The sequence below is a fragment of the Rattus norvegicus genome, chromosome 11, assembly GCF_021556685.1.
Source record: "Rattus norvegicus strain SHRSP/BbbUtx chromosome 11, alternate assembly SHRSP_T2T, whole genome shotgun sequence".
Taxonomy (NCBI): Eukaryota; Metazoa; Chordata; class Mammalia; order Rodentia; family Muridae; genus Rattus; species Rattus norvegicus.
Genome location: NC_141544.1, coordinates 87096303 through 87122713, shown reverse-complemented (window position 1 = coordinate 87122713; position 26411 = coordinate 87096303). Strand labels below are relative to the sequence as shown.

At 40.9% G+C, this 26411-nt stretch overlaps 1 protein-coding gene across 2 annotated transcripts in view; it reads left to right on the top strand.

Annotated features, from left to right (window-relative positions):
- Positions 1-26411, top strand: part of Ccdc50 (coiled-coil domain containing 50) — a 62301-nt gene that overhangs the window by 21954 nt on the left and 13936 nt on the right. The window contains 6 exon segments of one of the 2 annotated variants that reach the window (NM_001401395.1): positions 11171-11288; positions 15804-16325; positions 21492-21607; positions 22281-22325; positions 22412-22516; positions 23298-23374. In NM_001401395.1, coding sequence (NP_001388324.1) covers positions 11171-11288; positions 15804-16325; positions 21492-21607; positions 22281-22325; positions 22412-22516; positions 23298-23374 — 983 coding nt within the window. 2 annotated transcript variants of the gene reach the window in all.

The window sequence follows — 26411 nt, the reverse complement described above, 5'->3', positions numbered from 1 at the left end:
TACTCTCTCCCGCCTGGAGAAGTGTGCCTTTAACAATTTATTATCTCTGTCTCTCCACCTCCCCTAAACTTCAGTGACTACTCTCACCTAGCACCTGCCAAGCATCCTTGGCCACCCGCCTGTAGTGGAGGCTACAGGCCCCAGCTCTCCTGGAGACCTCACATGGTTGCTGTGTTGTTCTTCCTCCAAAGCATGGCAGAAAAAAACTCTTTTCTTCTTCCTCTGCCTTTTCGTGCTGGGACCCCTGGAAGTCACACCTGTACCCTCTACCCAGCAATTGGTCCCCGGCCTTCTTTACTGACAAATCAAGAACCAATTGGGGAACAAGACCTTAGCATCAGAACCACCCCTTTCACTAAATAGGTTTTGGTGGTCAGTGAAGAAAATGATTGCTCAATCCATGGACACTTTTCATAGATATGGGGGCGATGCTCAATCATGTAAAGTGGGACTGTTCTACACTAGTTGGCATGTGTCACTTTTAGGTAAATCAGGGTATTAGTAAGTTAGTCTATATTACAGAGTCACCTTTGCTCCTTAAGAGTTAGTTACCAATGAGAATGAGATATCTGAGTGTATTTAGCTGTTTGTTAAAGAAATAAATCATGATTTATGATAATTATGACAAGAATTAAGGATGACCTCTGATGCCCTGTTTTAGGGTCACACGGGACCTTTTCCTACTGCAGCAGGTCTTGCTCCTCCACAGTAAATGTTCTTCTTTGGGATGAAACCAGGCCGAAAGAAATAGCTGTACTTTGTGCTCAGGAAGCGTGTGTTGTAATTAGCAGGTTTATCGACATCTTGTAAATGCTTCTTGCCTTCCCTGATCCTACCTCAAGTCAGGAAAACACGACCAAATATTGGATTTTTAGGTCTGTGGGTTTAAGTAAACAAAGGAGTAATTAATTCTGTTTTGTAAAGTAAGAAACAGTTAAATGATGAGTTCTTCCAAGTTACAGATCTATAAGATATTAGAGAACCTTTGTGCTATTTAGTTCTGTTCTGACATATGTATTATAGCACAATATCTAAGTGTGCAATTTAGAGTTGGGAAGATCAGGCCTAAATTTTAGCTTTTTAGTTTTTAGCTGTTTAATTTTCACCTTTTCAGTTAAATATGTGTTAGGTTCCAAAATGTCAGTTCTCTATATCCCTGCAAACGGGAGACTGTTGTTGGGGTTCAGTGAGATTGTAAAAGACCTCCAGTGCTCATGGCGTTGGTAAGTGCTTCCTGTCTGCCTTGGCTGGCTGGCTTTTCCACTTCTTTTCTAGAGTATAAATGCAAAATCAGAGCAACATTAACTATCTTAAGTATGTTCAGATATGGTGTGACTTAAAGGGCTTTTTATTTTACTTTATTTTATCGCCTTCTGCTTGTTTACTCTTCACTATGTGTTGACCCATCTGGCTCCTTTCCCCAGTAGAATCGAAAGTGAACTGAGAAACACAGTTGGGGATTTTAACAACTAAACCTATATGATTGGCCCTAGAAACTTTCTTCAGGTTTTTCATCTGCTCAGACCCATGCCGTGGTTACATCAGGATGGCTGCTGTTCTTTCTTCATGAGCAGTGACTGTCGGTGACTGCTGTGTTAGTAGTGAGCGAATGAAGTCACTTTATTGTTGCTGAAGGGTGGATCTGTGTTCCTCAGAAGCAGAGCGACAGACAGTTACATGTTTCTGGCCTGGTTTTGGCCAAGCACTCCTGATTACTAATGAGCTGTCCTCTCTTACTTTCTCCTCTCCTCTCCTCGTTCTTCCTGTGGAGTCTGCTTAGTTCATTTTTTAGTAGTGTAGCTGTGGAAAACCACTCTGGATTTTCTCTTAAATCTTTGGAGATTCTGTGTCAACTCTCCTGAGTAGTTTATTCCCACCCCCACTCCCCCACTCCAAATTATGATCAAAGCCTTTCTTCTTGGGTTAGAGATACTTTTCTTTTTTTTTCCATTTTCATTGAATTGGGTATTTCTTATTTACATTTCAAATGTTATTCCCTTTCCTGGTTTCCTGTTCATCAGCCCCCAATCCCTCCCCTTCCCTTCTCTATGGGTGTTCCCCTCCCCATTCTCCCCCCATTACCTTCCCCCCCCAACAATTCCCTAAACTGGGGGTCCAACCTTGGCAGGACCAAGGGATTCTCCTTCACTGGTGCTCTTACTAGGCTATTCATTGTTACATATGCAGTTTGAGCCCAGGGTCAGTCCATGTATAGTCTTTGGGTAGTGGCTTAGTCCCTGGAAGCTCTGGTTGGTTGGCATTGTTGTTCTTATTGGGTCACAAGCTCCTTTAGTTCTTTCAGTCCTTTCTCTAATTCTTCCAATGGGGTCCCGTTCTCAGTTCAGTGGTTTGCTGCTAGCATTGGCCTCTATATTTGACATGTTCTGGCTGTGTCTCTCAAGAGAGATCTATATCTGGTTCCTGTCAGCCAACACTTCTTAGCTTCATCCATCTTATCTAGTTTTGGTGGCTGTATATATATGGGTCACATGTGGGGCAGGCTCTGAATGGCTGTTACTTCAGTCTCTGCTTTGAACTTTGTCTCCCTCTCACCTCCTATGGATATTTTTGTTCCCTTTTTAAAGAAGGAGTGAAGCATCCTCAATTTGGTCATCCTTCTTGAGTTTCTTGTGGTCCGTGCATTGCATCTTGGGTAATTCGAGCATTTGGGCTAATATCCACTTATCAGTGAGTGCATATCATGTGTGTTTTTCTGTTTGGGTTGCCTCAGATACTTTTCTAAACAGTGTTGTTCATGAGACATAATAGAAGTGTGCAGCTTTGTGTAGGTGAATGAACATTTTCAGCTATTACAGGGATTATAGTTCCTATTGTATGTGTTAACAGAGAGCAGATGTGAGGAAAGCAGGGCTCTTATGCAGGGCAGATGTAGAAAGGAGGACAGGAGGCTGTCTGCCTCTAGTCCCTATCCTCCCACCCTCGTCCTTTTCTTTCTTCCGTATATGCCTCTTCCTCTTCCTCTTCTCCATGTTCTTCCTCACCCCACAGTCCTGCCATTTATTTTCTGTTTAAAAACAAACAAAACTCTTTTATGTAGTGTCTTAAACACACTAGTTAAATTTTTCTCTAGGTGCCCATTGGAGAGGCTTGGAGCTTTTTGCTGTTCTAAATCAGTAGAGTCTGGGTTGGTTCCATTCTTTGGTTACAATATAGACATTCATTAGTGTTTTTTAAAGTAAATCCAAAGAATCTATATCTAGTTGACTATACCTCTGTGTATGTGCATGACATGCATGCCCCCCTTCTCTGTGTATGTGTACAAAGACATATTATGTTTTATATATTTAAAATGTGGTGTATGTGATGTACAGCTATTTTAGGAAAGTTTTCTTTTTCTTATGTAAATATTAGTGTGGCTGACTTTGATGCAGGGTTATGGTTCTGGTCTGGCAGTCTAAACCATCTGGACCATGAACTGTTAAGAGGGAAACTTAGTAACTGATTGATAATCAAATAAATCCAGTGTGAGTTGTGTTTATTCATAGTATTCTAATTGTGTTATGATTCCACAAAATTATATTTATATAAATTTATTATTTTGAGACTAGCTCAAATAGCAGTAGATTGTGTTAGTACGGTTTTTGCTGTTTTGATCTGTAAACTACATGTGATATATGCAGCTGTCAGGCAGAGGGAGGGAGTCTTCGAGTTGAGGAAACCCTCTTCATCTTACCCTGTCATTTTGCTACTTGACATTTATAGCCTTTCTTATTTCCCTGGCTTTGCAGGGTAACTGTTGATGTTATACCTCTTTGAGAGCCCCCTTAGTTAGCCATTCATTTATTAAACACTAACTGATAAAGTAGAGTAGCAATCTAATCAAGGGGATTGATATCCTCATTCACCCCATCACTGGCAGGCATGGAAAGTGCATAGTTTTAGATACCTTTTCAGTTTTAACTTATAGTTTCTTTCTTTGAAAACCCATTATGAATTGTAAGACATGAGGTGAAAACCCTGTGTTGTGTAAAATTTCCCTAAATTGCTTGGCCCTGTGATTGAGTAGAGTTCCGTCTGGGAAAAGTCTGAGAGCTGCCTGGCCTGCACAGTGGCCACTCTAGGATGGCGAGCCCCACGCTCTGCATTGTTCCCCTGAGCCTTGTCCACCTGATCCGTGAGCTAAGGACCCCAGCCTTGTGCTGGGATCCTCTATTGTCCAGAGCATATTTGGTCCCTTCCAGACCATGCGTATGTATGTGTCATTGCCTCCTTCAGCCGCCTCCTCCTCCCAGTCCCCATGGCTTCTCCCTCTGCTGCTCCTCCAGCTCTACTCAGAAAAAGGCAGGGCTCCCATGATGATCAGCCGTCCATGGCATATCAGGTTGCACTTTGTTCATTCATTCGTCGTTCGTTCATTCATTCCCTCCCTCTTTCCTTTTGTTCTTCCGTTCTTTCTTTCTGGATCTTTGGGAGCAATATTGGTGGTTGAACTCAGAGTCTTGGGTGAGCTGAGGGTACTTTCCCACTGAGCTGTCCCGTCAGCCTTCAGTGTTCATTTTAGAGTCAGCTGCAGTGCCCTCTTTGGACTGAGTGCTCTATTTCAGTTTGTTTGGAGAATCTGCGGAGACAGTGTGATCTGTTCGGGATTATGTGCTAATAGGAAGGGAGCTGAGGATCTAAGTTTGTTCCTATCAAGAGGAACCAGTTGATTGGCAGCATCTAGTTCAGTGACTAATACTAGCCGTATGAGCTCCTTTCAGAGAGAAGCTCTTGTCTTTAGTCACCTGCAGGAGTGCCTCAGGCCGAAGTGGAGCTGGAAGGCAGAGGTCTCCTTTTGTGATAGCAGCTCTCATTGAATCTGTGTTCTTCTTTATTCTCAACCCCCTTGAATCACTGAGAGCTTAGAGGAAAAGAAACCATTTGGTGGTTAAGTACCTCGTGTGTATTTTCATTTCTTACTAATTGGCCAGCCAATGCTATTGTAAAGGGTCAGGATTCTTTTTCTTCTATTTTTCAAGGAGAGGACTGTGGCTACATTATCCCAAGGACTGAGCTTAATACCAGCAAAACAAGGACAAATTTCCAGATTGTAGCAAAATAGTGGTTCCTGGCAGTTGGGTCCTGATTGTTTTCTTTTGGTTGGTCCCTGTATTCTTTTCCTCAGTTTATAGAAGCAACATTTATGCTTACTGGAAAGCACAGCATTAAAGAAAATGATATTTGTAGTCTTTTGGAAATCCACGTGTGTTTATTTCTTCTTTTCTACTCTGCTGTACAGGAACTGTAGATAGCAGGAGAGTTTTGGAGTTGGGTGTACAAGGTATCCCCCCACCCACACGCACACACACTTCTTGGCTTGTGCAGTACCTAGTAAGACCTCAAGGAAGCAGTTCTGGCACAGGTACCAGATTTACTCAGATAACTGCTAAGTCGTCAGAAATATGACCTTAAGGCTGATTAGTTTGGACTTTTTATTACACCGAGCTTAATTGAAACCTTGAGAAATTTATGTGAGTAGTTACTTTTCGTCTCATAATGTTCACTTTAGGACATCTGGATAGAACTGGTCAGAGAACAAAGGGACAGTTTTCTATCAGTGCACTAGAAGTTGAGTTTCTGTATGGAAAAGTATAAAGTAGGATTTTTCTCCTTTTCCTTTCTTCTTCACTCTGACCTGTGGTATTTTATGTGTCCCTGCTCATGTGTCTGGCATTGTATAGTCTGAGAGTTTAAATAAATTATAAACCTTTCCCAGGGCTGTGCGTGTGTGTGTGTTTGTATAAGTTGGTTGAAAAACCATGTGTTAATAATATTTAATTTTTCACACTGGACATTGACCTCCATATTGTCATATTTATTAAATTATATTAATGAATGATGATAAAAATACCTGTGTTATACTCATTTCTAATTTTCTTTCCTGGTATTAGCATCTAATTTATTTTTTTTAAAGTATGTGAAAGAATTATGATTCTTTTGAATGAGTTATTTCGAGTTATTTTACAGTCTTTTACTATATCTTTTTTGGACACATTCAGAAAAGTTCAATGAAAGATGTGTTTGTTTTATTTTCATTTTGTTTTTGCTTTTATTTTTAAATGTGCACCACTGAGCTCTGAACACTATGTTTATCCTGTATTATAAGCAACTGTCTTAAATTATCCATGTTTTTACTATCACTTACTTGGTGAGTTTTTTTTGCCTTGATTGTCTGAGCCTTTGAGAAGAACCTGATGGGCGTATGGAAGCCGTATCCTGTAAAGTACGCCATGAGCACACAGTCTTCATGTTCTGTAGAGTTTTCATCAACAGACTCTTGGTGCTCAGAATATCCTACCTCGAGCTCAGAACTGTTAGTAATCCTTCATCTCTCAGACCACAGAGCCTGCAGATTTTTCCGAGTGCCTGTGAATCCCCCGTCATCTTCTAGCTCACTCTTTGCTGCAGTATTCCATATCTTGTGTTCTTTAGGCTCTGCCATTCCTAGTACCAATGAAAACCCTAACAACCTTGCTCCTGGCCTGTCTGTACTTTGCCTGATGAAATTCTGGTTTCTGTTTAAAGCATAACAGTGCAGAGTTGCACTGATCCCTTTAAGCACAAGTACTGCTCCTTTGCTCATCTGTCTACAGGAATTTTGTTGTCGTTGGCGTGCAGTCCATGTTCCTGTGACAGTTCGCATGCACCTTGCTGTATGTAGTAAGAGAATGGGTCATATTTGGGCCACAACAGCTGCTCAGAATGGGTCCTGTTCATGCCAGGCAGAAGTGTACCTTCTTTTTTCTGTTAACATAGCAGTATTTCTGTGAAAAGCTGACTCAGAATCACCACTAAAAATTTAAAATTTTATGATTCTTAATTATAAAACTTATAAAACTACAATTTTAATAAAATTGTATGTAATTGAATAAAATTATAAAGTTTTAATTGTACAATTTTTATAGTTAAATTATAAGTCACTTTCTTAAGTTGTGTAGCTTGCTATTTCCTTGCCAATCCTAGTCATATATTTGGACAAAAGACTTAAATATATTGTCTTAGTTAGGGTCTTACTGCTGTGAACAGACACCATGATCAATGAAAGTTTTATAAAGGACAACATTTAACTGGGGCTGGCTTACAGGTTCAGAGGTTCAGTCCATTATCATCAAGGCGGGAGCGTGGCAGCATCCAGGCAGGCATGGATAGAGCAGGAGGAGCTGAGAGTTCTACATTTTCACCCAAAGGAAGCCAGGAATAAACTGCACATCCTCAGGCAGCTAGGAGGAGGGTCTCCAAGCCCACCCCACAGTGACACACTTCCTCCAACAAGGCCACACCTTCTAATTGTGGCACTCGCTGGGCCAAGCATATGCAAAGCATCACATTCCACTCCCTGGCCTCCATAGACTTGTTCAAACAGTTTCGTCTATGGAGGCCATACCTAAACATAGTATAATAAAAATGTACATTTAGTCCAACTTCCAAAGTCCCCATAGTCTATAGCAGTACAAACAATGTTAAAAGTCCAAAGTTCAAAGTCTCTTCTGAGATCCATCTAATCACCAAACTAATCCTTGAATCAAGACAGGCAACCAGCTGGGCAAACGTCATACTCTGCCATCTCCATGTCTGATGTCAAAGCAGTCTCCAGATCTTCAACTCCTTTGTCATCTTTGTTGACTATAACAAACTTCTGTCTCCTGGGCTGGTTGGACTCCCTGTTAGCACTTCCCTCAGAAGATAGTCTGTGACTCTGGCAGCTTTAACAAATCTTTGGGCTGGCTTCACTTGTCCAGCTTTGCCCTCTGTAGCACTCAGGTTGATCTACTCCACTGCCTGTTCTTGGTGGTCATCCCATGGCACTGGCATCTCCAATCCACTGGGGTCTTCCGTTGTAACTAGGCTTCACCAATAGCCTCTCACAGGCTCTCTTCATGGTGCCAAGCCTCAACTCCTTTGCATGATCCCTTCAGTCCGGGGCCATCAACTGCAACCGAGGGTACACCTTCACTAGTGGCCTTCCATGGCCTCTCACAGTGCCCAGCCTCAGCTGCTCTTCATGACCCCTTCCTGCCTTCAAAACCAGGACCACCTGGGTGACTCTTACACATTACCAAGTCCAGCCACAGCAAGAGGTTCAACCTTGGCATCTCTGGAACACAGCTCTTAAAAAACACTTCCCATAAGATTCACCTCAGTGATGATGATCTCTTTCTTAGCTCTAGCTAACCAGCATCAGTTGTCTTCTCCTCCTCTTTAATATAAAGCCAGAGACACATGGCCAAAGCTGCTGAGTTCTGCTGTTTGCAGGAGCTGGAACATGGCCCCCTTGTTCTATTATATTTCTAACTCCTTCACCGCCTAAGCTTGGCTGTCCTGGATCTTGCTCTGTAGACTGACCTTGAATTTAGAGATCCGTAGGCCTGTCTCCTGTTATTAAAGGTTTGTACTAAGTTGCCAGGAGCTAATTTAGCTGGGTGGGATCTTACCCCCAGGTCATTACTCCTTTAATTCAATTTAATATTCTTGAGCACAGGATTCAGCTCTATTTCACTTCCAGGTGTCCCTTTAATACTCAAACCATATATTTTGTATTTTTCCTTTTGCAACTTCTCTTTTTTTCATTAAAATGCTCTTCATAAGACTTAACCAGAGGACAAAATCTGTGATGGGCGTTTCTGAGACTTCCTTTGTCAGTGCAGTCAATCTGAGTGTTTTCACCTTAGCCTCGGGCATACTCTTCAAACAATGGCAAAAAGCAGTCATCTTCTTCACCAGAATACCACAAAAGCAGTCTTTACTGCACATGCCGAAAGAAATTCTCCTCTGAAAACTCTCGGGCCAGGCTGCACAATTCAAATCATTCTCAGTAACAAAGACTTCTGCATTTCTACTAAGACAGTCCATTAAGCCCCATATAAAGCATTCCACTGCTTTCCAAATCCAAAGTCCCAAAAATGCACATTCTTCCAAACAAAAGCATGGTCAGGCCTATCACAGCAGTATCCCAACTCTTGGTACCAACTTCTGTCTTAGTTAGAAATTGTGTTAGATTTAGCTTTAGGCAACATTACTTTGACTCTCTATAGATTTAGCTAGCTTTATAGTTTTCTTTAAATTTAATTTATATTTTTACTTACTCATCTTATATCTTGCTCATTGCTTCCATCCTGGTCACCCCTCCCACAATTCTTTCCCCATCCTCCCTCTTCTCCTCCTTTGAAAAGTGGAGTGCCCCACTGGGTATCTCCCCTCCCCTCTTAAAGTCGCTGTGAGGCTGGGGACTTCCTCTCCCACTGAGTTCGTACAAGGCAGCCTAGCTGGAACGTATCCCATGTACAGGCAACAGCTGTTGGGATAGCCTCCACCCACCCCAGTTGTTTGGGACCCACATGAAGACCAAACTGTACATCTGCCACATATGTGCTAGGAGGCTAGGTCCAGCACATATATGTTCTTTGCTTGTTGGTTCAGTCTCTGAGAGCTCCAAGGGTTCAGATTAGTTGACTCTGTTGGTCTTCTGTAGAGTTCCTATCCCTTTTGGGACCCACAATCCTTCCTCCTATCCTTCTGTAGGAGTCCCCAAGATCCATCTACTGTTTGGCTGTGGGAGTCTGTCTGAGTCAGCTGCTGGGTAGAGCCTCTCTGAGGACAGCCATGGTAAACTTCTGTCTGCAAGCATAATAAAGTATCATTCATAGTGTCAGAGATCAGTACTTACCCATGGGATGGGTCTTAAGTTGTATCTGCTCTTTACCCCATGCCTGCATTTCTTGTAGCCAGGATAAATTTTAGGTTGAAACTTTTGTGGGTGGGATGGCGTTTCTGTTCCTCCACTGGGATTCCTGCCTTGCTACAGGAGGTGGCCTCTTCAGGTTCCATATCCTCAATGTAGTGAGTCACAGTTACGGTCGCCCCATTGATTCTAGAGCACTTCCCTTGTCCTGGAGATGCCCACTAACTATTCACCCTGTCAGTTGCAGATATCCATTCATTTTTGTGGCCATCTAGCAATTTCTCCTGTCTTTCATCACACCTGATCCCGAATCCCACCCCCAGTTCCTCTCCCCATTCCCCCTCTCTCCCAGTTCTCTCTCTCCTTCTACCTTTTATGACTATTTTATTCCCCCTTCTAAGTGAGGTTCAAGCTTCCTCACTTGGGCCTTCCTTCTTGTTTAGCTTCTTTGGGTCTATGGAGTATAATAGGGGACCTCTATTTTATGGCCATTATCTACTTATAAGTGAGTACATACTCTGCATGTTCTTTCTTGGACTGGTTTACCTCACTCAGGATGATGTTCTCAAGTTTCATCCATTTGTCCACAAAATTCATGATGTCTCTTGGTTTTTAATAGTTCAATAATATTGCATTATGTAGATGTACCACATTTTCTTTGTCCATTCTTCAGTTAAGGGACATCTAGGTTGTTTCCAGTTTCTGGCTAGTAAGAATAAAGCTCCTTCAGTCATAGCTGAGCAAGTGTCTTTGTGTGATGGTGGAGCATCTTTGGGTCTATGCCCAGGGTCTTGAGGTATGGCTGGGTCCTCAGGTAGAACTGTTCCCAGTTTTCTGAGAAACTGCCAAATTGATTTCCATAAGGGTTGTACTCGCCCAGCAATGGAGGGTTCCTTTTGCTCTACATCCTTTCCAGCATGTGCTCTCCTGAGGTTTTGATTTTATCCATTCTGATGGGAACCTCAGAGATGGTTTGATTTGCATTCCCTGATGAATAAGAACTTTGAACATTTTTCTAAGTACTTCTTAGCCATTCATGATTTCTTTGTTGAGAATTCTGTTTGGTTCTGTACTCCATTTTTTAAAAATTGGGTTATTTGGGTTCTTGGTGTCTAACTTCCTGAATTCTTTATAAATTTTGGATAATATCTTCTGTCAGACGTAGAGTTCTTGCAAATACCTTCCCAGCCTCTTGGTTGCTGATTGGCCTATGGACAGTGTCTTCACCTTACAGCTTTGCAGCTTGATGATGCCCGTGTATTGGTTGTTGGTCTCAGAACCTGAGTCCTTTTAATTGGGAATAATAAAGGCCAGCCTGCTTTTGTACAGTGTGCTCTTGCCCGTGCAAGCATCTGAGAAACATTTGATGAATGAGTGGAGGTCTGAGGAGCACTATCAGCAGAGGAGAGCTGACAGGAGCATCTAGTCTCACCATGTCAACCTTGTTTACTCTCTGATGATGCTGTTTTCTCCTCCACTTTATTTTTGTAGGACATAGCACGTCTTTTGCAAGAGAAGGAACTACAGGAAGAGAAAAAGAGGAAGAAACACACTCCAGAGTTTTCTGGAGGCAGTGCTTCTGGAGATAACTACTATTATGAGGATGGAGGTAACAGCAAATGCCTGCAGTGTGACTTACTCTGTCCTTGCCTCAGCGACAGAACTCCCTTTTTATTTGCTCCATAAAGTCAGCTGAGGGATTCAGAGACATGTCTCTTATCCTCAGGCTCTGAGTCCAATTTAGATTCGTGGCAATGTTCTATTTGATTTTAAAATTTATATTTTATTTTATTTTAATGAATGACTATATTTCGCATTTACGACGGTCATCTTTTTGACTTAGAACTTGAACATGGCTTTGTGACACTGATGCACTCCTTGTGATAAAGCCATTGTAGGGTTATTCTACTTCCTAAGTACAGAACTGTGGTAGAGAAAATGGTGGGTGTGGCTCTAGAGGTATCATTTTCCTCAAAGAAATCTCAGCAGTGCACTGCTTTTCGAGTACAGAAGGTGCATCATGCATCAGTCATTGGGTAAAAGAGCTTTCTTCACCCTTCTTTCCTCTGATGACCTGCAGTACCAAACTGGAAAATTCACTGTTTACTCTTGGTCTTGATTCCTCTGCTGCTTGATTACTGCACAGAGTGATTGGTGAGGGAAAGAACCCCCTCTGAAGACCGTGTTTTAGTGCCTGCTGTTCAGTGTGGTGGTGGTGACGCTGTGGTGGTGCACATTCTCTTCAAAGTGTGTTGGGAACAGAACATTTGCAAACACAAAGCTTAGTTCATCTCCTCCAGAGATTTGTCAACTGAAGAGAATTTCTAGTTCCATATGTTAGTGATTTTTGAGGTTTGATTTGAACATTATACTTGCAGAAATACTAGTGACCAAAACTAAAGACAGCCTAGAGAGTAAAAATTTTCAGTTTGATGATCCTAGAGGGTTTAGAAAACCAGCTGCTTTTAAAAATTTCTATCACACAAATACCTTTGCCTTTAATAAGTAAGCAGAGAGAGGGAGGGAGGGAGGGAGGGAGGGAGGGAGGGAAGGAGGGAGAGAGAGAGAGAGAGAGAGATATTATTGTAGTTTGAGAATAAAATTGCCCAGCTGCCCCTCCCCCCATTTGTTTTTTCCTAACAAGACTGTAATTAGCAGTCATCTCTCTGGCCTGTTTGGAAAGTAGCTTGATTTTGATTTCTTCCTTCATAAGCTCAACATTTTTTGTTTTAAATAGCTATCTTTATTATACTCTCTTTTTTCTGAAATTATATATTGGATCTTACACAAAGAAAAAAATTGCTACTAAATGTTTTGTATAATAGGATCTAGGAGGTATAAAATGTTTTATGTAATAGGATCTAGGAGGTATAAAATTATTTATTAGTCACTAGTGTCAAAACAAATCGTAGAAATGCAGGATTTTAATGGTGGCGGCTTTTATTTGTTAAATTTGCTCTCAAAGTATGTTCAATATAACAAAATAACTCAAAATTTAAAATTTTATTTTATGTGTAAGGATGTTTTGCACTCAAGGTACTGCACGTGCCTATGGAGGCCAGAAGAGGGTATGAGAGCCCCTGGAACTGAGTCACAGATGTTGTGTGCCACCCTGTGGGTGCTGGGCGTCAAACTTGGGTCCTCTGGAGGAGTGTGCTTTACCACTGGAGTCCGTTTTTAAGCCCCTCTATTTTAAAATCTGAAAAACATGAGGATAGCGGAGTAGTCAGCTAAAATGTCCATTTTAGGTCCTTGTATTAAAACCCTAATTCTAACTTGATCAAACCCGTGTATTTGGATTGTAGTACTGGTATGTTGGTGAGTCTTTATAGAAGGAGACTATTTAAACATTTTATGGTTTTTGTTTTTTGGGTTTGTTTTGTTTTGTTCTTTTTGTTTTTTGTTTTGTTTTTCTTTTCAGGATCCCTAAAATTATATTTATTTTAGTTACTTTTATAAAATTGTAGAGAGTGGAATATATGCTTGTTTCAAAGTATCAAGAGTATTAAGGAAAGGGAAATGTTGGCTACTCTGAGCCATTTATATGCCTTTGAGTTCCACCAAGATGGATTTCATAGAGTATGCCATTCATCTTACCTTTACGAAGCCACCTGTATCTGCTCTATGTGAGGGTTCTTTCCCAACACACGATCAATAGATCAATTCTTACGATTCTGCCTCTGTCTTTTTTAATCTGGTTTTTGACTTAATTATGTAATAATCAGAGTGCGTCAGTATGCTTGCCTTAATTATGTAACAATCAGAGTGCTTTGATGTGCTTGCCCTTTCAGCTTGTGCTGTAGTAAGCTTCAATTAATCTTAAAAATAGTCAACTATACATTATAAATTTGAAATTATCCAAAACATTTGTGAGATGTTTGTCAAAAATAGCAGAAATCATTCATTTGTGAATCCTTGTTTTTCTTCAGAGCCACTTGCCTTGTACCATGTTCATATTTGTTATTGCTTCTCACCCACCAGGAACCTGTGAAGTCTATCATTTCAGTTTCTTAGGAAAATTTCTAGTTTGACTTCTAGCATTTCTCTTATTTGTAAAATTATAAAAATATATCCCCAGGAACCTGTGAAGTCTATCATTTCAGTTTCTTAGGAAAATTTCTAGTTTGACTTCTGGCATTTTTCTTATTTGTAAAATTATAAAAATATATCCCCTACATAAATTTTGAAAAGATCAAATAATGTGATTTTGTTGAATGACTTGTAATTTTAAAAGTTTATTTAAAGTTTTATATACATATATACATAAATTCATATATACAGTCATACATAGATACATATGGATGTGCATTTTGTTTAAACCAAAACTTCCTTTGAGTGAGAAACATGGAGGCACACACTTAAAATGTAGATACATTTATATATGTATGTGTGTGCTGTTCATACCACACACAGATTGCCAATGAAGACATTAATTATATTTGCCAGATAACTTGGTCTCAAGAACGTCTAAGTGTCTCTCCAACCAGAAGCGGGTGGAAAGGATTAGGGTAGAACTCTCAACTGTGCTCACTCCTCCTCTCAATTCAAAGATGCCTTCTTAGATAAACTATAGAAAATAAAATGACTATCAGTTACCTGTTCAGGAGGAATTAAAAAATCAATCATAGTCTCATAAATTCATGTTCAAACAAAAATAGTTGTTTTTGCTCTGAGCTTAATGATGGACCACTCACATAGCCCCGTAAGTAGGCTGGAACAGACACTACAAACCACTTCTCTGAATGAGGGCATCATTTCATAGCTGGTCAATATTATATTAATTATTTGCAGTAGCCAATTAATTCTTTATCTGTTGTCAAGACAGAGTTAATGAATGCTAAAAGAACAGATGTTTTTATTGTAAAAACTGCTACATTTCACTTATTCTTATGTCAAGTACAAATTTGACTATGAACTCTGGAGAAAATCTGTTCAACAATATCTGACGAAGGGAACAGATTTAATTGAGACCCACCTCTGAAGGAAATTTCCTGATCTTTAGGAAGTGTAAAGGGAGACTGAGATATTGAGTGGAAGTTACTTGGTAAGTGTTGAATTTAGTGCATGCTTTCCTTCTTATATGCATAGCAGTATTTTTACATCCTTTTCCTTATATTGGAGTCAAACCACCCAGCCCAGCAAACACTCCTCAGGTCTGCTGCTCACGGAAACTGTTTCCACAGTGTTTCAGCAGCGACTGACGAGGAGGGAGCAGCTTAGTTACCTGAGCGTCTCTTCTTGGAAGAAGAATTTGTTTTTACTATTTCCGAAGTGTAGTTAATTTAAGTACTTTAAGAATGCTAAAATTACTGTGGCCTTACAGAGTACTTACTAATTTGTTTTCTTGTTTTTATAATGTACTTGGGTCTGATAAGAGTCTATAAAAGCACCTATGTACACGGTGGGCTTTTTGATTTTTAAACTAGAACTTGTATTTATAGCTTATACTTTAGACATACAAGACAGTATGGCTCATGTGTGCCATATGCGATTGCTCTTGTAGTTTTTTCCTGGCTAAGATTCTACTAAAATAAGGAACAAAATTAGCCCAGTATATGAGTCATTTACTTCTTAACAATTTCCTCCACTCTGTTCTCCTTCTCCACTGAATTGTAATGTAGTCTGCTCCACAAGTGTGGGGCATGCTTGCACTGGATACATGGGGGAGATCAGCGAGTCATTTTAAACTAAGCAGCAGTGCCTGCTCTTGACTGTCACTGTAGTGATGATGTCATCTCATCTGATTTAAAAACACAACAAAACCACTGTTTTACAAAACTTTACAGCCTCTGTTAGCACCTATTCCAGCGGCTCATTGGCCTTATACAGTAGCATTGTTGTCCATCATTTTGTTACTGGCAAATATGAACATGCTAAGCTCTTCATAATCATGATCAGATTCTTTTAGATACAAATTGTTTCACTATAGTTTTGCTTTTTACCTGTTGGCTATGTATGCATGGACCATTCCAGTATTCATCTCCAAATCTCAATTTGTAAAAGTTTCAAAGCAATTTTATCCACCTAAAAATATGTTAGTATTGGGTCCCAACTCCCTGTGTAATGAATTTATACTCTCATTAAGTCATCCATTTTTATTTTTATACCCTCTACCTCCACTCAGACCAGTCAAGGTCAAGGAGGGACAGGGAACTGGGTTCTGGACACTCAAAATCTGGTAGACTCCAAAACGATGGGAAGACTGTAAAGCAGAAGGAAAACTTGAGGCATCGGCAGGAGAACTTGGAAGAGCTGGACGAACAGCATCCGTCAGAGAGACCCCTGCCTTCTGTGAGCTGGGGCAGAGGGAGGGATGATGTCCACACTGCCTGTGAGCAGCAGGAAAGGAAGCAGCGCGGTCGGGAGAGGCCCTGGAAGTCCCCGCTGCCGAAGATCAGTGGGGAGGTGTTTCTGACTGGCTCTGAAGACTGGGAAGCTAACTGTAGCCCTGGAACTCCGAGTTGGGAAAAGCAGTCTCGACACCATGGCAGACTTTCACCCAAGTCTTCACAGAAAACAGGACTTCCCTGTAAGGAAATTGTGTATGGGAGGGACCTTGGGCAAGGTAACCACAGAGAAAGGAGACATAGGCCCAGAACTTCTCCCTTCTCAGAGGATAAAGAACTTCGCCACCACCATGTTGCAGGTAATGGATTGCCCTGTTGGAAGTCATGTATCTAAAGCTAGTCAGTTTAATAAGCATCTTAAGCAACCTTTGTTTCTATTTAATTTGACCTTCTGTCCTTAAAATGAATCTTGGAGTGAGACACTATATAAGGTGTCTGATTGATCTTAGGTCTGTAGGAAGAAGGAAAGACCAGTACTATCCAGTAAGAGCATGCTGCATTCTTAGGGGTTTCTCCAGGGCCACATTGGAAGAGTACCCATCCCAGGTACTAGTCACTGTTTGCCACAACCTTGCATCAGATACTCTCATTCTGCTTTGAAACCTCTTGGCTATTTTGTTTTATTTAAATGAACTGAGAAGATGTGGTTGTAGTTGACTTATATGTTTGTCTAGTGTAGTTCCAGTGGGACTAGAAGTACTGTGTCTTCTTGGTCTCATCATAACTACTGAGAGTGAGACATCACCTAGGCTGTCTTTTAGAGTAGTGTCAAACATTCAGATCATCCCTATCAGGTGCATCAAGGTAGGAGACAGCTAGTGCAGGGTATTTTCTATAACTGATAAGTTCTAGGTGAACTTGGAAGATTTTAAAGCTACAAGTAATGGTGTAATTAAAGCTTAAAAATCATTGTTTTCAGTTAACATTTGTTTGAATATGCACCCTTAACTCTACAGTTGTTTTGAGTGCCAAGATATACAAGCTCTCAATATCTGTAAAGAAACGAGGAGGGTAAGGGCTGGGGTGTTGCTTTGTGGGTGAAGCACTTCATACATGGGCATGAAAATCTGACTTTAAATCTTTTGAATCCATAAAAAAAGTCAGTTGGCCTTAACAGCTACGTGTAATCCCTATACTCAGGAGAAAAGGAGAATTTCTGGAACAAGCTGGATAGCTACCCTACCCAGAAATGGTTCTAAATTAGCAAGAGACTAATATGGCTTCAATATATAAAATTGAGAGGAAGCAAGAGAAAAGCACCAGGTAACTGCTGGAATCTATACATACATGTATTACACAGTACACACCACACACATGCATACTTTTATACCATATGTTCACATGCAAAAAGTAAAGTCAAAAAGCACAGTTTAAAGAGAAGAAATTAGTCGTATGTAGGAACGAGAACTCTGGGCTCCTCTGATGCTCACATCTGTATCCATCCCGGGACAGAGGTGCACTCTGCTGCCTGGGACACACTGAGGGAAGGCTCTCCTTGCGGCTCCAACAGTAGCATGATATCATGATGTGTGTAGTTTTAGTAGGCATAGCACTCTTCAGACTAGTTTCAGTAAATGTTTACTAAGTTTTACAGAGATGGAAAGATTATTGTAACAGAAGTATGGAGGAAAGCCTGCCGTGGTCAAATCAAACTTCAATTGTGATTGAAAAACTAGTTTATAGGTTGCATATTCATTAGACTTGGTTGGCTATTATGTCATATTTCATGTTGAAAGGACTTTGTTATAAGAAAAAATTAAATTGTAGTTTAGCAAGCTATACTGAATGCTACATATATTGTGGCTTTGAGCTTTATGTCAGTGTCTAAGCTTCAGAGGAACATGGATATATTTAAAGATGTGCACATAAGCATCTTTATATTTGATGTACCATGTTAGGAAGACATGAACAGAGACCGTGGAGGCTAGAGAGAGTTGCTAGCGCTCGTAAGTAGGCTTCTGAGAAAGTGACACTATTGCTAGATGGAACTTGTGGGGTAGGGAGGACACTTGAGGGTTCCATTGACGGCCACGGTTGGATTCTGTGACCCTCATTTGAGTGCGCTTGCTCTAAGGGCCAGTTAACCATTAGTGCATTGTTTATGTGCCGGGGTTTTCAAGCAGATTTGTGTCCTGAAAGTCTCTAGTCCTGGAGTTTTAGTAAATGTTTGCTCTGTTAACACAGGGTTTAAAAACAGTGACTATAGCTAATAAAGGATTATTGTATTACTGCATTGTGCTTTTCACTTTATACTCAGCCAGCTTCAGATCTTTAGACTTACTTCCCAGGTCCTGTTGGGGTTTGAACCTTCTTGGTGCAGTCAGGAGATTTCATTAAGAAATAATAATTAGGTATTGGAATCATCTCTTGCTGTTAAAAACAGAGTTCTTAAAGATGTGGTATATGCCAGATTCTATTTCAGCTAACGATTAATAAACAGCAGGCTGACAGACAGCACTGAGTCCAAGAGCATTTGCAGAATGGGTGTGGGACAAGGCAGATGGAAATGAAGTTGCTAAGTTAAAGCGAGGATTGGTTGACTTTCCATAGAACAGTTAAATTGCGTCTGACTCTGAGAGGAGCTCACTGTGGTGTATGTCTGTGACATCTCCTTGGTTAACAGACTAACTTCTCACCTTCCAGAACCTTAAATACTGTACTTACTGTTCTAAATTCCAGCCCATATACACTGCAATGTGCCCTAAATGTCAAATTCTTCCTATAAAATTGCATAATACACAATTACCAAAAATATTAAGTTACATTTTAGTTCATACTTAGTGTAAATTTATCTTCAATGCTAGTATTTTAGTTTGCCTTTCAGTGGCAGTGCACACCTCTATGTGTTTACAGTAGTTGTAAAACAGAAAAAGGAAGGTCTTTGTGACTGGAAGGTCACCCTGGTCTGTGTACGTAATGAGTTGTAGGACAGCTAGGACTGCATAACTACTAGACCCTGTCTAGTGAGAGCTCCACTCCCATTTTTCTTACTATATTGAATTTTGTTTAAAAAGTCGTCTTTGGGGAAGTCTTTGTGTTCCCTGACTGGAGGATGTGAAGCAGAAAAGATAAGAATCAGGGTAACTGTGTAGGAACTGGAGGTGTTGTTCAGAGTAGAACGCCTGCCCATCCAGGTCGTCTGCAGCACCACACCAAAAGAGTAAGGGAAGGAGGAGGGAGATGGAGAGAGAAGGGACAGCTAGGTTGGCTCATCTATTTGAAAGTAGTTCCCAGATTCTATTTATAGTGGCAAAACTTAGGTTTTTATAATGGTAACTTTCCAGTGCACAGTATATTTAGAACATTTTTTATCGTTTCTCGTGTGTAGCATACCATACTGGGGAGGCCTGTCCTTTCTTAGGCTTGAAAGTGTCTAAGAAACGAGACTTGGAATTGACAGTGATAGGCAGGGATCTGAGTGAACTCTCATCACCTGTGTAATTGAGCCTGAAAGAGCTGTTACTTTAAATTGTGACTTCTGTTATGAATTGCTTTCCTTCTAAACTTAAAGTAGTTATAATCTTATCATCCCGTCAGTTTAGTAAGACTATTTATTCATCTGACTACATCTTGGTTAGAATTTTAAGTGAAATATTTTCAATTAATTTTATTCCATAGAATAGAAGGACCCACTTGTGGGAAATATTGGTTCTTTTGAAAGCTGAGTTTATGCACATATACCATTTCACTAGATGGAATCTCAGAGGCGTAATCTGTCATCCTCAGTGAGGCTCCAGGCCACTCACTACACTTCTCTCTCTTGTAGGAGTGTGGTAAAACAACTCTCCTTCACGGACTTTACCCAGGCCAAGTCCCCTACTCAGATACGCCTTTCTAAATATGCTCGTGCAAATCATCATTCAGATAAGTGTGTTTACCCAACTCCATATGCCCTATTCTTGAGACTATCCCAAACTAATCGGAAAGCTGTCGTAAGTCAGGCCAGACCAGTGTATGACTCAGTACTACTAGAGGTGATTTGTGCTGGTCCGTGTAGTCAAGTCCTGGGAAGTGTGAGTTAAGAAAGACATGCTTTCTCTTCATCTTTATCATGAGATGTGCACACACGAGTCTATATTTTAAATTTACCACAATGTTAAGTAGACTGTCCACAAATTTATTTTCATTTATGTATGTGTTAATATCTTTGGGAACAGTTTGTTGAGGTATTTTTGCTATTATTTTAATATGCACTTATCTTGATGGCATAATATACTGAGCCAGTGATTCTGTTTCTTGGAGATAAGAATCCATTAGAAAGGATTAAAATATATGCCCACAGCAAGGGCTCACTCATCCTGCACAAGTTAGAATTTATGGTGTTGGTGGAAGCAGTATCTTAATATTGGTCAAGCAGTCAGAAGGTGTGGGTGGCTCCAACCAGTAGGAGAGGGAGGGAGGGAGGGAGGGAGGGAGGGAGGGAGGGAGGGAGGGAGGGAGGGAGGGAGGGAGAGAGGGAGGGAGAGAGAGAGAGAGAGAGAGAGAGAGAGAGAGAGAGAGAGAGAGAGAGATTGATTTAGAATAAATTAGGTCTCCAGAGAGAGAGAGAGATTTTTTGGAATAAATTAGGTCTCCATTTGCTGTTTATTTACTAATGGTTATACTAGGTACCTGTTCTATGGATTCCATTAAAAGGCTTTGTTATTTCTGAGGGCAATATATTCATCCCATTGACTAACTGTAACTTACAAAGGCATGCAAAGGAAAGTATCCACAGTTTTGAAATGACGCTAACTTTTGGCGTATTTGAAATGTATAGACGGGTCTGTGCACTTGTAACATTGCGGAATAGCAAGGCATAATCGGCCGCCAGGTCTCTTTGTTTTTTTTTTTTTAGGGGACACAGTTCTAAGGTTATCGCATTTTCTGATATTTCCTCTATGGTTTGTTTTCCCTAAAATTTTGTGATGTCATTAGTAGATGGGTGGGTCAAAGCTGTGGGGACGCTCTGGAGCAAATGTTTTATTTTGTATCAGACAGAGGGTGGGCAGGACCATTTTTGACAGGTTTTCATCACACTTGTAGATGGTCCTGATTGCTCTGCAGGAAGATGTACAGGCAAGACGAACCCAGAGGAAGCTGTTCTATTTGTTTTCTTAGCCACATTGAATTTGATTCTGGAACCTTCTTTTCTGTGAATTCTCTTCATTTTTAGTGGCTTTGTTTTTCTTTTTGGTTTGTGCTTTGAAGACTCACTTTGGTTCTTGGTTCTGCATGACTTTCTGATGTTGAAAATCTATATGAGAAATGTTTCTACCAGGCAGATTTGGGAAGTAATTTTGTTAAAAGTTTGAGTTGTGCATTTTGATGCCCAGGAACCATTGACTTCAAATGTACCCATGGTGCACTCTACACATGGAGGCTGTGTCCTCAGTGTTAAACATGAAGGCAGAGGAAAGCCTTTGCCTAACATTTTCTTTTCAGAAAATAGCCCGACTCACCTTACTGAATTGAGTTTTTTCTAGGAATGAAATCAAGAGGAATAAATGAAGCTGTCTCTGCTCCAGCTCGAGTGAGTCACAGGGACCAGGAGTGGTATGATGCAGAAATTGCCCGGAAATTGCAAGAAGAAGAACTTTTGGTGAGTACATAAGGTAAAAGGTAAACAAGGGGCTGCGCGAGCCGAATCCTTGTTTCATGGTAAAGATTCCAGAGTCCACTGTTGGCGTTATGGACTCTGTGACTGGTGTCTCTATAGGAGTGGGGAGAATCACGACAGAGGAAGTGGAGCAGCATATACTCCCCCTCACCCATGGTTTACCTTCTGTAGTTTCTGTTATCTGCATTGGAAAATAAATACTTTGAGTACATTATTCAAAGTGGCATCTTCCATTATTGGCATTATTAATCTCTTTCTGTGACTGATTTGTAAATTAAACTATGACTTTGCGTTGGAGAAGAAGGCTTTGCACTATTTGTGTTTGGTGTTGTCTGCAGGTTCACGTAGCCTTAGGGATGTAGCTCAGTGCAAAAGGAGGTCTTCTGGATCTTTCTGTGGGGATTGATAAAGCATTAGCAACAGAACTCGCGATCCTGACTTTTCTGCATTAATAGGTTTTGGTGGTTCTCTAAAAGTATTCTGTTGAGTAGGTTGCAGAGTCCTCTACCGACTGGCGAAGTGTGCCACTGACCAACAGCTTCTGGGATGCACCTGGAGCTGGTTTCAAATTCCAGTTAATTTTATAGATATGTGCAGTGGATATGTGCAGTGGACAGCACAGATTCCAGTTATGTGTTGTGTTTCTGATTCACAGGCTACTCATATGGACATAAGAGCAGCTCAGGTTGCCCAGGATGAGGTCAGTTCACATTAATAAGGTTTCCCTACATTGTGAAAAAACAATCTCAAGTCTGTACTTAATGATATTGTCCATGTCTTGTCTAGGAAATTGCTCGACTTCTGATGGCTGAAGAAAAAAAAGCTTACAAGAAAGCCAAAGATCGAGAAAAGTCATCTTTGGACAAAAGGAAACATGACTATGACTGCAAGGTAGTGTAGGGCCTTTTTTGTTTTACTTTATTTTTAAATCAGCAATAAAGTGAGAGATGAAAACAGGGTTCTGCCCTCAGGATAAGCTGTGAAAATCCATTTTGGTATGTAAAGATACATGTGTTGCATGCATGACTAATGTGTCATGGTTGTTTCACAGAGAAACACGTCATTGAATTTATACTGTTAAGTTTGCAAAACACATTTTAGTCATTTCAGACTGCTTAGATTCTTTAACCAAGAAAAGATAGTTTACTTTTTATGAATCAAACAACAGGACCATCTTGCTAGCAAGTGTCCTGCCGTTTGCAGTTTTTAGATTCCATAACTGGTATTGGTACAAATGTTTTCTTAGGAAGTTTATGTGAAATGTGTTTTAGTGCTTGGCTGGAAAACCTTTGCTCTACATCAGATACACAGAGAAGAGCTTAAAAGCTCAAATTTAGATTCTATCCACTTTGTCTTCTAGATCTGATCAGCTAGCACCTTTGTTACTTACTGTGTCTGCACATGACTGCGAGGTTCACGGTGTGGGCGTGTGTCTGTCTGTCTGTCTGTCTGTGTCTGTCTGTCTGTCTGTGTGTCTGTGGTCCACTCATTTGTTTAGCCAGCAAATTGTACTAGTCCATTGGGTCTAAAGTTTTGACTTGAATAATTGTATATAGAAATACTTTATTCAGCTAAATATAGCTGGAAATCTCTAAAGGAAAGCTTGCTGAGGTATACATCTTTTATAAACTTTTTCTTTCCTTTTGTTTGGTGTTTGTTTTTCTGTCCACAGTCAAAAGCAAAGTCAGCACACTCAAAGTCAAAAGAAGGTGATGAAACACAGCGTGCCAAGATTGACAGGCCGTCACGGTAAGAGGACACCTGAGAGGAGAATGGGGAAGTTAGCTTTGGGTTATTGAGGACATGTCAGTTGTCTGAGAAGACTGTCCTTCCAGTGGCAAGCCAAAAATCTCCAGTTGTTAGTGTCAAGTGTCAAATGGTTATTTTCAAACACTATTCAGAATCTTACATTGGCAAAAATCATGTAAGGGATATTTGTAATAGACACTGGATATAAAAGGAGAGATTGCTGTGTCAAGCTTGCTTCTTGGCATTTAAGGAGTTTGTAGCCTTAGCTAGCAAGAGATGAGATTAACTAATTTCTAAATTAAAATCTCAGATTTTAAACATTTGTTGGGGCTGAGAACATAGCTCACTGGATAAGAGCATTTATGTGCACACCTGTGTGTGTGTGTGTGTGTGTGTGTGTGTGTGTGTGTGTGTGTGTGTGTTTCTCTGTTCGTGTGTGTATACAGTTAATTGCTTTGTTGCAGATTCAGTCTCCCTGGAGCACGTAGCTGACTGTGCTCAGTGTTCTCCCAATCACAGCGTTGAGGACCGCTGTCTTCACCTTTACCAATCAGCAGTTGAGTCTGGAGGAGAGAGTTCTATTTTCTTCATTATTTATCGTCTTTCCAGAATGTTTGATTAAAATATGAAGTGAAGCCTTAAACACAGAATGTTGGCCTGTAGAAAACAGGGGAGAGGGATAGGGGAAGTTCTCTCTACGGAAATGAATCTATAGTTAAATAGGAGCAAGAAGCTTCGGTATTTAGGAGACGGACTGAAAGAAGTTATGATTTGCCCATTTCAAGCCCGTAGATGAAAGTGTGGAAAGCATTCCCATGAAGAATGGATGGGAGCTGGAGAGATGGCTCACAGAGGACCTGGCTTTAGTTCCCCACCGTCTGTGTGGTGGCTCACTAAGATCTATAACTTCAGTGCCATGGGACCTGATGCTCTGTTCTAGCTTCTGATGGCTTTACGTGTGCAAGTGGTTTACATACAAACTTGTAGGCAACTACTCATACACACAGAAACGCTCCCAGAGACTAAGCCATTAACCAGAGAGCATCCATGGAGGGGCTGGACCTTGGCTCGCCCACGGCACATATGTAGCAGAGGACCACCTTGTTTGACCTTAGTGGGAGAGGATGCACCAAGGAAGAAAGAAGCAAAGGGCATGGGGAAGGGTGTATATGTGGGGGAACACCCTCTCAGATGCAAAGGGGAGGGTGGATATGAAGAAGAACTCTTGGAGTGGGGCAGGGAATGGGGGAAACATTTGGAATGTAAATAAATAAAATAATTAAAAAAAGAAAAGGAAAATCCTTAGCCAGGCTTGGTGGCGCATAACTGTCAATGCTAGCAATCCAGAGGGAGAGGAACGGGTATCCCTGTGAGTTCATGGTAATCCTGGGATACATGAATTCTAGGCCCGTGTGGGTTACATAGAAAAATCTAGTGTCCAAGAAAAAAAAAAGGAAATAAAATATTAAATTTGGATTTTAATTAAACAACAAAACAAAACAACAACAACAACAAAAAAAAAAAAAAACAGAAAAAAGAAATGCGGGGGCAGGAGCCACAGCTCAGTGACTAGCACTGCCTGCGCAGAGGACCCAGGCTTGATTCCCAGCACCCACATGCCTTCTTGACTATGTGGTCCCTCCAGGTTCAGGGCACTGCACAAATGCTTTTCATAGACATATATGCAAGCAAAGCACCCACACGCACACCCACAAAATACAGTAAAAAGAAAAGGTAAAAGAGGGAGTAGGTGTATTTAATCAGATTTGCATGTTAACATGCATGTGTATTGAACTATGCTACCTTGAAAATAGGTCTATTTTTATGTTTCTATGTATCCATTAAAATTAGTTTAAATGAGCAAATAAGAGCTGGGCTATACTCATTTGTAGAAGTATTACCTAGCGGGAGAGAAAGCCAGAGCTTGATCCCCGCATTACAGGAACTGGGTATGGTGGTGTATGTGTGTTGATCTCTCAGTAGGGAAGCTGAGGAAGATTAGAAAGCCAAGGTCACTCTTGTCTTGCAGCATGTTCAAGGTGAGGATACAGGAAACCAGCTCTCAAGGAGAGACTAACAATGAAAGGAAATACACTATTTCTAATAAAGCTTGGGTTGTAATCCTTATTTAACATGTATTAAAGTCACTGCACTTTGTAGATAGCCTATCTTGCATGCATGAGCTAGAGCTCTAATCCCCAAACTCATGCAAAACTGCTCATGCTTGGTGGGCACTTGCAGTCCTTGACCTGGGAGGCAGAGATGGCATCCACAGCAGAAGCTGGTTAGCTAGACCCACTGACACTGGTAGGCCCTGTGTTCAGTGACTCCGCCTTAATAAAGATAGTAGAAGGCTACTGAGGGAGGCATGAAGCATTAGCATCGAGCCTCCACTTAGACACGTGTACCAACACAAGTTTGAACACTTGCACAATATATGTGTGTGTGTGTGTGTGTGTGTGTGTACACATAAATACATCATAACACACACACAGATACATACATGTAAAATAAGTTTTAAAAAATGTAAGATTAAGCTTATGTGCTTTCAAAAGGTAAATACCTTTTTTTTTTTTTATTAACTTGAGTATTTCTTACTTACATTTCGAGTGTTATTCCCTTTCACGGTTTTCGGACAAACATCCCCCTAATCCCTACCCCTCCCCTTCTTTATGGGTGTTCCCCTCCCCATCCTCCGGAGCCCCATTGCCGCCCTCCCCCCAACAATCTAGTTCACTGGGGGCTCAGTCTTAGCAGGACCCAGGGCTTCCCCTTCCACTGGTGCTCTTACTAGGATATTCATTGCTGCCTATGAGGTCAGAGTCCAGGGTCAGTCCATGTATAGTCTTTAGGTAGTGGCTTAGTCCCTGGAAGCTCTGGTTGCTTGGCATTGTTGTACATATGGGGTCACGAGCCCCTTCGAGCTCTTCCAGTTCTTTCTCTGATTCCTTCAACGGGGGACCTATTCTCAGTTCAGTGGTTTGCTGCTGGCATTCGCCTCTGTATTTGCTGTATTCTGGCTGTGTCTCTCAGGAGC